This window comes from Grampus griseus, assembly GCF_964374135.1.
Source record: "Grampus griseus genome assembly, chromosome: 15".
Classification (NCBI taxonomy): domain Eukaryota; kingdom Metazoa; phylum Chordata; class Mammalia; order Artiodactyla; family Delphinidae; genus Grampus; species Grampus griseus.
The window spans coordinates 61,511,065-61,528,082 of record NC_139009.1 but is presented as its reverse complement, the minus strand read 5'-3'; the positions used below and the strand labels follow the sequence as shown (position 1 = coordinate 61,528,082).

The 17,018-nt window shown below is 44.9% G+C and overlaps 1 protein-coding gene across 5 annotated transcripts in view; it reads left to right on the top strand.

The window, feature by feature from the left end:
• The window catches only part of SFXN5 (sideroflexin 5), a 116,318-nt gene that overhangs the window by 8,756 nt on the left and 90,544 nt on the right, over window positions 1-17,018 (top strand). For all 5 annotated transcript variants that reach the window (XM_082672041.1, XM_082672044.1, XM_082672040.1 and 2 more), the window contains exons 2-3: window positions 3,961-4,029; window positions 15,600-15,677. In XM_082672041.1, the coding sequence (XP_082528167.1) occupies window positions 3,961-4,029; window positions 15,600-15,677 (147 nt within the window). The remainder of the gene's footprint in view (window positions 1-3,960; window positions 4,030-15,599; window positions 15,678-17,018) is intronic.

Genomic DNA, 17,018 nt, shown 5'->3' with positions numbered 1-17,018 from the left:
TCAACCACTGCGCCACCAGGGAAGCCCTAGGGATCACAGTGTTTTATAGTTATCTGTTTACTTGTTTGTCTCTCTTGATGGTCTCGGCTCCTTGCGGGCTTGTTCGTCGTGGTGTTCCCTCAGCTAGTCCAGTATGGGTTTGTAGGTATCAATGGAGCCGAATGTCTTACTTAGGACTCTCTCCCAGTGGCAGTGGTGGAGAGTAATACGAGAGGGTTAGCAGGGCCGGGACAGGATGAAGGCAGTGACAGACCACAGGGCAAGTCAGAGGCTGGATGTTTGCACTGGATCATCTTCAAGAAGCTGCTTCCCTCAGGCCGTTCTCCTTCAGGCCTTCACCTCTGCCCCTGCTGATCCTCTTCCCTCCTTGGGCTGCTAACTGCCGGGCATTGGCTGTTCACCGGCCCACTCATTCATTCCTGTGGCCAGTGTGTTTGTGGAGCCTCTTCTAGGTGTGTAACACAAGACCAGGAGCCAAGGAAGATAATACAGAAAGAATATCCAATAGCCCACATCCTTCAGGAGCTTATAATCGAGTAATAGACCAGTTTGTATTTTAATTTAAATATATATTTAAAAAATAGAATATTACTTATTTATATTATACATAATACTGATTTTTTTCATTTTAAAAGCAATATAAAAGATATGGAAATAAAAATCCATAAATAAAAATCTGTTAACATTTTAATATATTTTCATCTAGCTTTTTAAATAATATGATTTTGAAATCCTAATTTTGAAACAGTTTCAGTCTACAGAAAAGTTGCAAGAAGAATACAGAGAAATTCCATATACCCTTTGCTTAGATCCACTAGTTTTTAACATTTTGTCACATTTCCTTTATTATTCTTTGCCTACAGATGATCATAAAGTCCAGAAACATAGCAAATATACATGTTACCAAGAACATCTTCAATCTGTAAACAGAATAATAATGCCTACATTTCCAGATTTTATTACCACCCTGTATATTTACACGTTATTTATTTATTTTAATATTTATTTATTTTGGCTGCACTGAGTCTTAGTTGCAGCACGTGGGATCTTTAGTTGCGGCATGTGGACTTCTTAGTTGTGACATGCATGTGGGAACTAGTTCCCCGACCAGGGATTGAACCTGGGCCCCCTGCATTGGGAGCGCGGAGTCTTATCCACTGGACCACCAGGGAAGTTCCTATACATGTTATTTTTTCTCAACCATTTGAGAGTAGATTATATTCATTTATCCCTTAATACTTCAGTGTATCCTTAAGAACAAGGACATTCTCTTACATCTCTTAGTCTGTTTGGGCTGTTATAATAAAAATACCATAGACTGGGTGCCTTATAAACAACAGAAATTAATTTCTCCCAGTTCTGAAGTCTGGGAAGTCCACGACTAAGGCACTGGCAGATTCAGTATCTGGTGAGGGCCTGATTCCTGGTCATAGACAGCTCACTGTGCTCTTACATGGTGGAAGGGGCAAGGGATTTCTCTGGAGTCAATATAACAGCATTAATGCCATTCATGAGGGCTCCCAAAGGCCTCATCTCCAAATACCATCACCTAGGGACTTAGGATTTAACATATGAGTTTTTTTTTTTTTTTTAAGGGAACTTTATTTTTATTTATTTATTTATTTATTTTTGGCTGCATTGGGTCTTCGTTGCTGCGCAGGCTTTTCTCTAGTTGCAGCTAGCGGGCGCTACTCTTCATTGCGGTGCGTGAGCTTTTCATTGCTGTGGCTTCTCTTGTTGAGGAACACGGGCTCTAGGCATGTGGGCTTCAGTAGTTGTGGCACAAGAGCTCAGTAGTTGTGGCTCACGGGCTCTAGAGTGCAGGCTCAGTAGTTGTGGTGCACAGGCTTAGTTGCTCCAAGGCATGTGGGATCTTCCCGGACCAGGGCTCGAACCCATGTCCCCTGCCTTGGCAGGTGGATTTTTAACCACTGTGCCACCAGGGAAGCCCTAACATATGAATTTTGAGGGGACGCTAATATTCAGTCTATAGCAATAACCACAGTACAGTTATTCAGGAAATTTAATTTGAGTACACTACTTTTATTAATCTATAATCCTATTCCAATTTTGTCAGTTTTCTCAGCAATGTCCGTGAGCGCATTTCCCCCTCTAGTCCAGGATTCAGTCGAAAATCATGCGTTGCATTCAGTTGTCTTGTCTCTTTAGTTTCCTTTAATGTGGGGGCAGTTCTTCAGTCTTTCTTTGTCTTTACGACATTGACATATTTGGTGAACAAGGCCAGTTATTTTATGGAATGCTCCTCAGTTTGGGTTTGTCTGATGTTTTCACATGATTAGACTCAGTCCCTTCAGAATACTATGTGAGCACTAGTGGAAACTTCTCAGAGGCACACGACGTCCATTTGCCTCTTGCTGGTCCTTTGAACATGCCCCATCATTTTGGGATGTGGCACTTCATTACTTTCTAGCACAACAATATGTGCCAGTCTCATCGTGTACCTTCCCTGCCCCAGCCCTGGAATCAGCCACTTCTCTAAGGAACCCTGGTTTATTCTAGTGGATGTCATCCCATCTCTTTGCTATCCATTTAATATCTATCTAGCTCTATTTATCTCCTGTCTATTAGGTTGGAATCATGCATTTTACATGCATTTCACAAATCATAAGCATTTTTGCATGTCATAAACATTGTCTGAAAACATGATTTTAAATGGCTGTGTAGTGTTCGATCATGTAAATGGATCGTCATTTTAACAATCTGCCTCTATAAATAATGCAGCAGTGAGTGTCCTCAGCATATACCCCTGACCACACCTCTGAACGTCTCTGATTGAGCATCAAGTATAAATTGGGAAATGGTTTAGGCCATTTGAGTTATAAGAGGTTAGAGAAGCAACTGTTTTAGTTAGGAATGCTGTGGAAGCTTGATGCGTCTGTGAAAGGCTGGGGGTGGAAAGGCTGCTCCATACAGGGGGTGCCATGGTGAGCAGAGAGATGGAGGTGGCATGGGGCCTGGTGTGTGCAGGGGACCTTTTGGTGACCCGGGTCCTTCTGTGGTCTTTATTGGGAAGCGGAAGGAGCAGAAATCGGCTGCAGGGTCTGGTGCCCTAGTGAGAAGGGAAAAGAGTGTGGAGGCTTCTTCCTCCACTGAGCGGAGGATGAGCTTGGAGAGCTGTGGGGCTCCAGGGAGGATTTGGGACACAGCCTGAGTGTAGTGAGGCATGAACTCCCGGCGTTTGCAGCTTTCCCCTTTGTCCCCTAGCTCTGTGCCCTCTCTCCTCCCCTTGAGCTTGGCTTTGCCAAGCTGGCCCTGTCCTGAGGGCAGAAGGCCCAGCAGCAGCGTTGCTTGGTTTCTTTTCATTGTGCTCTAATGCCTGTGGCCTGTTTAGCACAAAGCCCTCCTTTTCCAAGGGCCCTGCTCTGGGGCAAGGATAGGGGAGCTGGCCCCTTGTCCTGGGCCTCACAGCAGCAATGGGGCTATGGGGGAAGGAAGGCCTGAGGGCTGCGAGCTGGGCACCACCGTGTTTGAGTTCCACCTGGGGGCAGTGCCTGTGCTGGACTTTGGGGAGGGACCCTACCTCACTCGAGGGTCCTAAGTAAAGCAGAGAGGCTGTGCTGGGCAGGAGAGACTGGGAGAGGGCTGGGCACCAGACCTCCCCTCCAGTCTGCGTGCTCAGTGGTGCCCGGGAGCTGCTGAAAGGCTTGGCGTAGATCTCAGGGCATTGGGAGCAGAATGGGAGGCACGTGGAAGAGACATTGGGACAGTCACTGAGTGTCTTAATGGTCTTTCTGAGTTGACTTTAGAAAGCCCTCAGACCTGGGAAAGCTGCCCTCAGGTCACTGAGAAGTAAGGCCTCATTGGTGTTCCTCACCCGCTTGGGGAGTCCTGGGGACTGTGGGACACTGGCAGTAAGGATGAGCTGTGGGTAGTGTTCCCCATTGTCTGGAGGACGGAGTACAGAAACTCATCCAGTCTCCTCTCCCACCCCTTCTCCAGACATCCTTCTACGGTCGCTTCAGGCACTTCTTGGACATCATCGACCCTCGCACACTCTTTGTCACTGAGGTGAGTCATGGCTGTCACTCTCGATGGAGACCCCTTGGCCTTTATACCTTGTGACTTTGGAAGGTCCATAGGTCATCTGTGTGTTTGCCTTATACACATTATCTCATTTCATCTGAATCTCACCACATCCCTTCAAGGTAGATATATGTCATTATTATTATTTCAAACTTCCATAAAATTATTACCAAGTACATGGATTGTATTACAAGAGTTCATGCAGTTCAGATGCATTTAAGTAGAACAAAAAAGGATCCTTCATACCCTCTCCCTACACAGTTCCCTCCTCGGATAGGTGAGGCTGAGTATAAGGTATAGTTTACCTTTTATGTGTGAACCATCCTATGAGTTTTGACGAACATATTGAGTCGTGTCCACACCATGATGAAGATGTAGAACGTTTCTGTCACCCTAGCACATTCCTCATGCCCGTTTATAATCCATCTCCCACACCCCATGCTGAGCCCCTGGCAACCATTCATCTGTTTTCTGTCCCTGCTGTTTTGCTGTTTCTAGAATGTCATATGAGTGAAGTCCTACAGTATGTAGGCTTGTGTGTCTGGCTTCTTTCCCTTAGCATGGTGCTTTCGAGATTCATCTATGTTGTTGCATGTATCAGTACTTCATCCCTCCTGACCACTGAGCAGCATTCCATTGAGAGGATGTTCCAGAATTTGTTTATCCATCCACTTGCTGATGAACACCTGGGCTGTTCCCATTTTCTGATTATTATCAATAAAATTGCTCTGAGCATTCTTTGTGTGGACGTATGCTTTCATTTCTCTTGTGTGAATAACTAGGACTCGGATTGCTGGCTCATACGGTAAGTGTGGTAAGTAAACGTTTAACCTCGTAGGAAACTCCCAAACTGTCATTTAAAGATTGCTGTACATTTTACATTCTCATCTACAATGTTCTAGTTGCTCCACCAGTCCTTGATATTATCAAATTTAAATGTATTGTCAGATTTATTTGAGCCATCCCAAGAAGTGTGTCTTTATATCCTTTGTATTGTATTTACAGATGTGTACAGGAATGCTACACATGTAAAGCAGCAGATATTTATTAAGCATTTTCTGTGAGCAAGGCAGTGTCATAAGCACTTTACATGTAGAAGCTCGTCAGATTAACTCAAAGCAACCCTATGAGGTAGATTCTATTCTAAGTTCCATTTTACAGATGAGGAAACAGACAGACAGAAGTTAAGTCTCATGCACATGGTGCTGGCCAGTGATGGAGCCAGGGTATGAACGCAGGTATGCTTGTCTCCAGAGCCCTTTGCATTCCTGTTCAGGTAACTCAAGTTTAGGGAACCCTCCCAAGATTACTCAGCTGGAAGAAGGCCTGAGCTCCCACTCTGGGTCCCCACATACCCTGAGGCAAGTCATTGAGCCTCTGAGTTATAGCCCCCTGAGTAGACAGCACTTCTCTGCTCATCTTCTCTGTGCTGGGCATTGGCTTGCTTCAACTCTTGGAGGGAAAAGAAGCACACGGCCTGCTAGGTACCTGGACCTAGAACCATTCCCATCGTTCCTGGGAGAGCAGCCCAGTACTAGGCAATGTGGGAATTACCCTGATACGTGATTTCCTCCTGTATCTCAGGAAGGATGAAGGACTCAAGCATTTAACTGGCTGACCTTACCTCTGGATGTACTGCCTCTTAAGGGCAAGGCTGTTGTACTTCTGGGCCCTGTCTAGATTCTCCTAAGGAGTAATCAAAGTGATTCCATAAAAATTTGGAAGAGCGCCCAACTAGAGAAACTACTTACCTAGCCTAGGTTATGTGTCTTTCTTGAAAGCTCCCAAACGATGCACAGCTAGATAGAGTTGCAACACAAATCCCGACATAAATGCCAGCTGCTTGATGGAGGAGGCAGTAAAGGCCAGTGCTTATTAAGGGTGGACTTCGAGGCACGTTGAGAGATGGTGGAGGGAGCCTGGGGAGGTCCGGAGGTTCTTCAGGGCTCCCCTGATTAACAGAAGCAGGCAGGGACTTTGGGGGTGGATGGGCAGCTGCAGAGCAGCACACCGCCTGCGCTGTTCACAGGCACCTCTCCAGTCCACCCTCCTCTCATTCCCAGACCATTTCATTTTACTGCTCGCTTCCTGTACCACATTTTTGTCTTCAACTCTTGCATTTTGAAAGGTCCCAGCATTCTTATATATCACTAAACCATCTTTTCCCTATTTCACCATCAGTAAATTTAAAAATCTCATACATTTTTTTTTTACTATTAATTGAAATGTCAAGGAAACTTAACTATTTACTGACTAGGAAATAACCAGTGCAACAGAAATTTTAGAATAATTTTCAAATTTCACATGTTTCTTCCCCTTATCAAAGATTCTGATAGGCTTCCTGGAAAGAACTAGACCTCTCCCTCCTGCATCCCAGCTGGGAACTGTTTCCAATACTACTTGCTGGCCTTTTGGAAATTTTCTGCCCACAGAAGATCTTCTAGGCCCTAAAAAATCTGGAAGGGCCATGAGTGGGCCCTTCATGCCCTCCCTGGTTCTAGTCAAGGCAGGTTGCTTAGCAAAGCCATTTGCATGGAAACAATGAGAAATTAGAGGCACCAAGAGGAAAGACTCTCTTACCTGAGCCCCTCCCCACAAAACTATGGTGCTACCAGGAGGGCCAGTTCCCCCTTCTGCTGGGCTCAGTCCACAGACCATGGCTTATGTCTTCAAAGCACTTTCTCTCCCAGGGCCCTTGGCTGGTATCCTGGGAGGGAGCGTGGGGTGGTGGCTGCCCAGGGGGAGGAGATCTGGACAGGCCTGTTCATCTGTGAGGATGGGAGGAGAGTGGAGAACATGAGGAGGTGGCTCTGGAAGCCAGAGTGTCCTGAGGTGGAAAGATCCTGGGCAGCTTGAGCCTTCTGGTGACCCGGTTCTGAGGGGCATTAGCTGAGTCAATGGATAGACGCATCTTGAGAGAGTTTTGCAGCTACTTGTTTGCAATTTATAACAGACCAAGCTTCAAAAAGATTCCAACCCTTGTATGTGTAATGAGGTGGAGCAAATTTTATTCACCATAATTTCTCTTAGAAAGAAGGCTCTCATTGTTCTAAGAATGTCTTGAGCAAGGCTTCAGAAAGGGAGGAGGTTGCCTGCTTGACAGAGGAGGAAGAATTGTGCTTTTTGATCCTCCCAAAGAGAGGAGAGAGAAGGAACAAGAGGGAAAAACAGTGGGAAGGAGAGCGAGTAACCACGATGAACTGGAAGGCGAGTGTCTGGGGGCCCTTTTGAGATCGGTCATACATGCTTGTGAAAGTTGCCGTCCCCTCCGCCATCATTCCTGGGATATTGTCATAAAATCTGCCTGGTTCCTGAAGTCCAGCAAGAGTGAATTCTTTGGAGGGATCTTGAGGGGCTGTGAGTCTACTGCCAGGGTGCCGTGTGTGCAGGATTGGGCCTGAGGAAGGAAACCACCGGGACCTGGCAGAAGCCCTAGCTTTGTCCTTCCACATAGGTCATGGAATTAGATTTAGATCCCTAAGGGCAAGGCTATACCAGCTGACCTCTAAGTTACTTTAGATTATGAACTGAAGATGAAAGGGGTTTGCTATTCTGAATTCAATAATTATTTAAGAGAATGAATGGTTGGCAGATTATCATTCTGAAGCACATAGAAAACCAACTGAAACAGTGTTAATAACACCAACTCATTATTAGTACTGGGGTAGTAATCTGAAACTATTTTGGGTGTATTGTAGGACAGAATAAATCGTTATACTGATGTTGGGAACCAGGGTTCTCACCATGGGAGTAGGGAGATACAAATATGGAGTAGGGGAAAAGACAAAAACTATGTGATGTTGTATTTGAGTTGGAGGTATCAATATGAACTTATGATTTACACACACACACACACACACACACACTTACATTTATATTTCTCAATTTCCTGGCTCTGTTCACTGAAAGGTCCATGATACCCCAGTAACAATGAACACACTTAGCACTCAGATCTTGGTTTCTAAATACCATTACTTACAAAAAGGACCCAGGGCTTCTTGGAGAGATGGCCAAATCCACACCCAAGGCAAAGAGACTTGCTGCAGAAAGTAAGAAATTGTTCATAGACTGATGGAGACACAGGAACAGGAAGTGGCTGCATCCCACTAGCCACATTTGGGACAATTCGAACATTAAGAAAAAGAAACAATGGATTATAATACATTGAATAATAATAAGAAGAATCCATGAGTCCATAGTAAAATTAAAACTGTGAAAGAGGGAAGCTCATATTCACAGAAGAATGTCAGCTAATAAATGTAGAAGGAAATAAACATTGTGTAATCCTCAACGAAATAACTGATTTTGACAAGGATCATTAGTGGATGCTATTTTCATGAGTAAAAGTTGTTGGGAAACAGGATATTCTTATGCTTTCAGGTAAGTATCACCTCCAAATATTATTTAGCAATTACTAAGGGGAAAAGGTACCTCTACAGTGGAGAGCTTGGAGGACACCCCTTTAACCAGGTTACGAGGCAGCATCACTAACCATGAAAACAGCTGATATTGTGGGCCTCTTGATGTGATGTGGGTAGTAATCTCTAAATATTAAAGTCTAAAGAAGAAAATAAAAACTGCTCAGTATCTCACCTGCAAGAAATAATCACAATTAACATTCTGGTATATGTATATGTACAAAATTAGGATGGTTTGTATAATGTGTATATAGATATAGATATATATGTATCTATATCTCACTCTCTCTCTGTACAGACAGTCCCCAACTTAAGATGGACTTTATGATGGTATGAAAGCGATACACATTCAGTAGAAATCATACTTCGAATTGTGAATTTTGATCATATCCTGGGCTAGTGGGTACAATACTCTCTCATGTTGTTGGGCCATGGAAGCCACAGGTCCCAGTCAGCCACGTGATCACAAGGCGAAACCACCGATACACTTAGAACCATTCTGTACCCACACAACCATTCTGTTTTTCACTTTTATTACAGTATTCAATGAATTACATGAGATATTCAACATTTCATTATACAATAGCCTCTGTGTTAGATGATTTTTCCCAACTGTAGGCTAATGTAAGTGTTCTGAGCATGTGTAAGGTAGGCCAGGCTAAGCTATGATGTTCGGTGGGCTAGATGTATTAAATGCTTTTTCAACTTCAGATATGATATTTTCAGGAATTCCCTGGTGATCCAGTGGTTAGGACTCCGTGCTTCCACTGCAGGGGGCACAGGTTCGAGATGATATTTTCACTTATAGTGGATTTCTCGGGATGAACCCCATCATGAGTCAAGGAAGATTTTTGTGTGTATTACGTATATATATGTATACATACATAAATATATATATATTTAAAATCGTATGTGATATATGTGTACATGGTATATATTGGTTTTTTCCATGTAGCATATCATGAGCATTTTTCCTTGTCATCAAATGTTGTTTCAAAATGTGTTTAATAACTGTATAGTAATCCATCATGTGGCTATTCTCTAACTTAATCATTTTCTCAATTGACCATTTGGGTAGCTTCAAGTCTTTTGCCATTGTAAATAATATTGCAATAAATATCCTTTGTACGTAAATCTCCCCATATTTCTCTTTACTTCCTTTGGATAAATTCCTGAAAGTAGAATTTCTGAATGAAAGGCATTTTAAGGCTTTTGATATATATTACCAAATTGCCCTGTAAATTGTACCAACCTGTACCGAGATTATATCAGTTTATGCTCTCAGTAGCAGTAAGTAAGGATGTCCACTTAAATGCATTCTAGACAGCATCAGATAGTCTAATTTTAAAATTTTTAATGGAATTTTTAATTTAAAAATTTCCAAATGTCAGTACCCTTATACACTTCAGGTTTTTGCCCATCTGTATCCGTTTTTGGCATACTTATTACATTGAACACAGACTTTTTATTTGCTTTTATCATCAATTTCCAGGCCTTTATAATTTTGGGAGATCATGTCTTATAGTATAAATAACCATCCCTGTTAGACTTTTAGGTCTAACAGGTAGGTTGTTTCCTACCATTTTTGCTTTCCTGCAAAAAATAGTCTCCGGCAAATCATTTTTCATCTCTGCTAAATTTATTTTTTAGAAAAAAATTCCCAAGGGTAGGGTATCCAGGCTGGAGACCATGATTGTTTTTATAGTTCTTGGGGTAGCTGGACAGATTTATTTTCTAAAGGTCTGTACCACCTGTTACACTGCCAGAATTATATGGGTTTACCTCACATCGGTGTCCTGAAGGTGATCAGAGGTCTGCCACAGGGAAACAGAGCTCTCCCCATGTGTCCCTGGTTTCCCCTTCCCTTGGGCCTCCCAGAGGGTAGCTCATGGTTGGCGTGAGCCAAGAACCAATCTCAGCACAGATAACCCCGTGGGTCCCCGGACCGCTGGGAGGGAAGAAGAGAGAAGGGCTTGAGACTCTGCCTGCACAGAAATTATTGGCTTTGGCCCCCAAATCCCACTGCTTGGGAGCCACAAAGAAATGGTTTAAGCTGTGGTTGCAGACAAGGTAAGCATGCGCGGCCCTGCCCTTGTCAGGTGCAAGACTGGCCCAGGTGAGAGCAATCAAATACTCAGCGATCAGGGCAGGACGGGAGGTAATCTGCAGGCCCCGCCCCCCGCCCCCGCTGCCAATTCATTCTCCCCTGACACTCCCCTTCCTTCCTTCCTCCCTCCCTCCCCCCCTTTTTTTTAAAGTTCTGCAAGCTTTGAGACTCCCAAACTTTTGACTGCCTGAAATGACCATGTTTCAATTGCACCACTTTCGCTAAACATGCTCTGCAATTTCTCTGTGTGCAATTTCTCCTTCCCTTTCCTATCTGGGGTGCCTGGCCCCAGTAGGCATCAGCTTTTCAGGATGCAGGCGTTGCTGTGGTTTCTGTGGGAGACCACCCCTCTCAGTTACCGACTGTCATGAGGACAGGAGGCTCTTCTGTGTTCATGTCTCATAGAAATGGCCCAGAGCTGGGATTGAGGGGACTTGTTGTTCCTAGGTGCCACCCACCCACTCTGTGACCCTGGGTGCCAAAATGCCCTTCCCGCTTGGGCCCCAAATGTCTCAGAGAAAGGAATGCCTACGTGGTTCTGTAATATTCACACACAGGGGTATTCTCATTCACATCCTGTGTGAACTGGGCATGCATGGCCTCTTGGAATCCCAGGATTCTGTAAAACCAGCATCATCACTGACGGACTCTGGCCTGCTGCTTTGGAACCTGGATCACTAACCCTGACCATACCCTTCACTTCTCCCCGCCAACTGTCTCAGTCATTCATTTTTGTTAAATGCTCATTATGTGTGGCCCTGTGTTGGTGATGGGCTGGGGTAGGTGTGTCCTGCAGTTCTGCAAAGATACCTAAAACCAGTCCCTTGCTCCCTGCACCTTGCAGTCTCTGACAGATAACATGGGCACATGCTGGTAAGTGGTCGGGGACCTCAGAGAGGTACAAACCAAATGCTCTCTGGCTGTTCAGAGGACGGAGAGAACATTTCTGGAAGATTCCTGGAGAAGATGGCCCTGAGCCTTGAAGGATGGTTGGGGATGGGGATGGGTGGTGGTGGGAACAGTGTGGGCAAGATCAGGAGGTGGGAACCTGCAGGTACCACCTGGGGAGTGGGTGGGTCCTTTATCAGAAGTGGGGGTGAAATGTTTCTGGGTGTTCCTCACATCCTGACCAGGTGCTGTCACTCCCATCCTATATTTTAACATATTAAATATTATAATAAATATTCAAATCATTTTGACATCCTCCCTAGACAAGCATGGATTATACTCAGTCTGCATTTAGCTTGGGTATGGGCTACAGGGTACCCCCTTCCCTCAAAAAAAGATTAGCTTTGCTTCTGATGACTTACCTCATCTTTCTTTTTTGTGCCTTTCCTTCCTGTGTCCCACCACCCCCATTCCTGTCCGGTAGGGTCTCCTGCCTCTCTGCCACCACCCTAACACTCCATGCCTGCCCTTTTGCTTCCTTCTTCCCCTCAGGGCCTTGGGGTGGGACCTCTGTTCGAATTCTCTGCCCTGAAACAGACCTCCCAGGTGCCTGTTTCCTGAGGGAGTTTCCGGAGACCATGCCCCATCAAATACACGTGCTGTGACACTTTCTGGCAGTCTGGTGATGGAGTCTGGGAAGCAACATTGGGCCGTCCCTCCCCCAGCCCAGGGCTCCAGAGAAGGGCCTGCAGCCTTGTCTCCAAGCCAGCTGGGCCCCTCACCATCTTTGCATTGAGGGCCTAGCTGCCTGTTTGTTCCTGGTTGAAAAGACCTCCTACAAAGTTCACCCTGCCATTGACCCCCAGCTTTCCCCATCCCTCTCGAGCGTCACAATGCACTGGGGTGGGAGGAGGGTTTAAAGCAAACCTATCCCTCAAGTCTCCCTGAAAACCATCCCCTTCTCTGCTGTGAGGAGTCCAGCTCCCAGGACAGCCAGCCCTCAGGGACCTCTCAAGACAAGTGGCCTGGGGCCTTGCCTGTCCCACAGAGGTGCTAGGAGCCCCGACCCCTCAGCCTCTGACCTGGGGGGCCAAGCTGAGGCTTAGCAAGGCCCAGAGGCAGAAAAGCACATTCCAGCTTTCCCCAGTCGTGCATTCACAGACTTGTCCTGAGAAACTTTGGATTTGGTTCTTTCTCAGTGCATGCCAAGATCAGGGCTCTTTGCAACTTACTCCTGAGACAAGAGGCCTCCCTTTGATGACCATGTCAAATGAGATGGAATCTGGCCAGGTTCTTAGAGGAACTCGGGAGAATCCCTGGAGTGGGAAAATAATGAGAAAGCGGGGCCATTCACCATTCAGGGTGGAAAGTAGAGCATTCATTGTCGGGGCAGAGGCTGAGGCTGGGAGGAAGCAGGCTTGGGGTGGGGAGCTGGCCGCATCACTAGGAAGTTTTGGGGGGTTGCAGGGACAGCAAGGGTCTGACTAAACTCTGGGCTCGAATACTAAACCGCTCACTTTCCGTGTGACCTTAAGCAAGTTAAAACCAACCATCAACATGAAAAACAAATGTATTAAGTCTAGAAGGAAAATCATCACTTTGCAAGTGGTATGTTTACAGGTGATTAAAATTTTTTTGTGTGCTTTCAATTTTTCTGCCATTTTCTCTAAACAGCATGGATTACTAGTATAACTGGCAAAACAAAAACAAAAAACACAAAGCTATCTGTACTTTGGAAACAAACAGATTCTGGGAAAGGACTCTGGAATTCAGGGATTGAGATGCATATATTTGAAAGGGGAGAGGCAGTGCTTTCTAGCAGTCAGGCTACACCCAAGTGAGACATTTTCCTGGCCCCCTGACAGCCCGGCTGGCTTGTCTGGGCTGGCAGTTAGTCCTGCTGTTTCAGTACAGGAGGTGGCTGTTCATTTCCCATCCTATGTGACCACTGTCAGCCTGCTCAGCAAATGCCGCACGGGGTGCCCTCCCTGGGGCTGCATGCTGCCTTTAGACCAGGGGCTTCTGTTGAGGTCTCTCTGTACTCCCGTCCTTAGCCAGGTTTGTCCCTTGGTCAAAGGGGAACACGGTGGCTTCCCTGGGTTTCTTCCCCCACGATGAGCATCCCTGTTGCCTGGGTTCCTCATCCGACCTTGACATAGGCTGCCTTCTCTCACTGTTGTCACTGTTTATTGCTGATTTTTTGAGGTATAACATACATACAGGAAAATGCACAAATCTTAAGTGTATGGCCTAATGGATTTTGACATGTTTATACCATGTAACCACCAGTCAGATCAAGACATTGAACATTTCCATTATTCCAGAGGGTTCCCTCATGCCCTTTCCAAGTCAGTACCACCACCCCCCCGCCCTGCCCCAAGGTAACACTGTAGTGACCTCTACCACCATAGGTGCATTTTGCCTGTTTTTGAATTTTATATATACTTTATTTATTTAGGCTGCTCTGGGTCTTAGTTGCGGCACGTGGGATCTTCATAGTGGCATGTTTAGTTGCGGCATGCAGGATCTTTAGTTGCGTTGTGGCATGCGTGTGGGATCTAGTTCACCAAGCAGGGATCGAACCCTGGCCCCCTGCACTGGGAGCGTGGAGTCTTACCCACTGGACCACCAGGGAAGTCCCATGAATTTTATATATACTTTTCTGTGTTTGCCTTCTTTTGCTTATCATTATGTGTATCAGCCTTCTATTATTATGTAGCAAATCACCCCAAAATTTAGTGGCTTGAAACAACAAAAAGCAATTCTTTTGCTCACTGATCTTCGTTTGGGCAGGGCTTAGAGGGGATGGTTTTTCTCTGCTCCATGCAGCTTCGGCTAGGGCAGCTTGACTGGGGAAGGTCCATTTCAACTGGCTCACTTTCATGGCAGGCAAGTTGGTGCTGACCATTAGCTGGTGGCTTAACTGGAGCCCCCAGGCCCTCAGTTCTTATCCACATGGGTCTCTCAGTAGCCTGCTTGGGCTTCCTTACACTATGATGGCTGAGTTCCAAGAGAGTGAGCATCCCAAGAGAACAAGGTGGAAGTGCAAGGCATTTTTAGCCTTGCATACCTAGCCTCAGAGGTCACATAGCCTCACCTTGGCTATACTCTATTGTTGAGGCAGTCATAAAGGCCTGCTCAGGATCAAGGGGAGGGGACATAGACTGTACCTCTGGATGGGGCATGTGGGAAAGTTCTAGAAGAACATGGGGGATGAGAGATATTGGGGTGCCAATCTGGGGAAGATTCATCCACATTATAACATATATTTATAGTTTGCTTTTTTAAATGAGGTATAATATTTCATTGTGTGCATATACCACAGTTTACTTATCTTATCTATTACTGACATTTGAATGGTTTGCAGTTTGGGGCTGTTTGAAGAGTGTCACTATGAATATTCTTATACAAGTCATAAGGGCTGCCTTCTCTCACTGTTGCTGTCTCTTTAGCTTTTAAGGTTTTAAAAATCATAACAATTCTATCCTTTTATTTTTTTCTTTCCCCATCAGTTACTGTGGCCATATGTATTTTAGTATGTAAATCTCTGCTAGTGTTTTTTAAATGTTGGGAAGAAATTATATAAGTATTTCATAAATATGTTCTCTTTATAAAAACATTGAATATTACAATTAAGATTAAAGTTCCTCCCGACACCGCCTGCCAAGTTTGAGCCCTTTCCTCCTACCCCGAGGTAACCCCTGTCACCAGTTTGGTGGGTCTCCTTCTAGAGCATTTCTGATGCATCTTCTCACATAAATACTCTCATAGGAAATATTATTTTCTATGTGTGTGTGTTTTGTTTGTTTGGTACAACGAACGGCATCATACAACTCTGCAACTTGCTTTCTCACTTAAAAAAATATCTTGGAGATACGGCCATGTAGATCTACTTTACTTTTAAACTGCTGAATAATGTTCCATAGTATTATTATGCCACTGCCATTTAGCCATTTCCCTATGAAAGGACATTTAGGCTGTAGCCTTCTTTAATGTTTTGCGTGAGTCCCACGAACTGGAGGGCAGGCCTTGTACACTGTAAATATAGTCAGTGCTTGATCAGTACTGATGCACCCCTTCAAGGAGAGGGTTGCCGGAGCCCTGGATGTGTGTCCCTCAATGTCCCTTTTCTTTGCCTGCAGAGACGTCTCAGAGAGGCTGTGCAGCTGCTGGAAGACTACAAGCATGGGACCCTGCGTCCGGGAGTTACTAATGAGCAGGTAACTCTGCTAGAGGTGGGGAGGGAAAGGAAGGTGGCAAATTCACCACCCCCTCCCTGCAGCCAGAACCACTTCTCTTCCCTTCAGAATCCACTTCTACTGCTGCTACATCCCTTGTGGACTTCTGGCTTTTTGGAAGGGATATTCAAGTCTCTCCTGTAACCTGGGTCTGGTAGGGAGGCTGATAAGGCTAGAGAGGCCTAAGGCAGTAGTTTGCTGGAGCTAACGTGTGCATCTTTTCCCAATTCCACATTCAGTGACATCACAGTGATGGCTTGAAATCATCCACAATAGGAGAATTTACACCATGGAAATTGGCAAATACTATAAATCAGGACTTTTTTCTCAAAGAATCAAGTATTAAACATTTACCAGCATACCACTACCCAAAAGTTCAGATTGAGGGTGGGAAATATGGGGGAGGATGGTGGGGATGAGGCTAAAACACTGTAATTTCATTTTTTTAAAAAATTTATTTATTTTATTTATTTATTTTTGGCTGCGTTGCATCTTCCTTGCTGCACACGGGCTTTATCTAGTTGTGGCGAGCGGGGCCTACTCTTTGCTGCGGTGCACTGGCCTCTCATTGCGGTGGCTTCTCTTGTTGCAGAGCATGGACTCCAGGCACGCGGGCTCAGTAGTTGTGGTGCACAGGCTTAGCTGCTCCACGGCACGTGGGATCTTCCCGGACCAGGGCTTGAACCCATGTCCCCTGCATCGGTAGGCGGACTCCCAACCACTGAGCCACCAGGGAAGCCCAATTTCATTTTTTTATATCCTGTAGGAACTTGAATTAGAACTAGTTGAAATGTTGATGGTTTTGTTTAGTTTGGGGGAAGGGTAGGGAGATGTAGTTTAGAGCGCAGCTCTAGAGCTCTAGTGACTGTAGAGACAGATGGTTGATGTGCTGAAGTTTTTCTTTTCGTTCATAAGCTTTATTTTAAAATCTATTAAAAATTAATTTCACAGTTTTTTTCAAAGTAATCTATGTGCATAGTTCAAAAAGTCAACTAGTACTAAAACACTTGTAAGGAAAAATAGTATGTTGCCCCATCCCTCCTCAATTCCCATTTCTATTCCCCAGAAGCAAATACTGTTAGCTGTTTCTTCAGTTAGAAACCTATATTTCAAACTAACATGCTTATCTATACCGCTGTTTCTCAAGTAGTTCTTTTGTATTATCTATTACGGTAGTTGAGGGTTCAGCTCTCTTATTATTCACTCCCATAAACACATTTCTCTTCCCTACCCTCATCACCCTCCCCAAATAGTTGTCATAGTTTTGGGGTTTATGGGTATTCAATATTCACATTATTACAATTATATGAATAATATTACAAC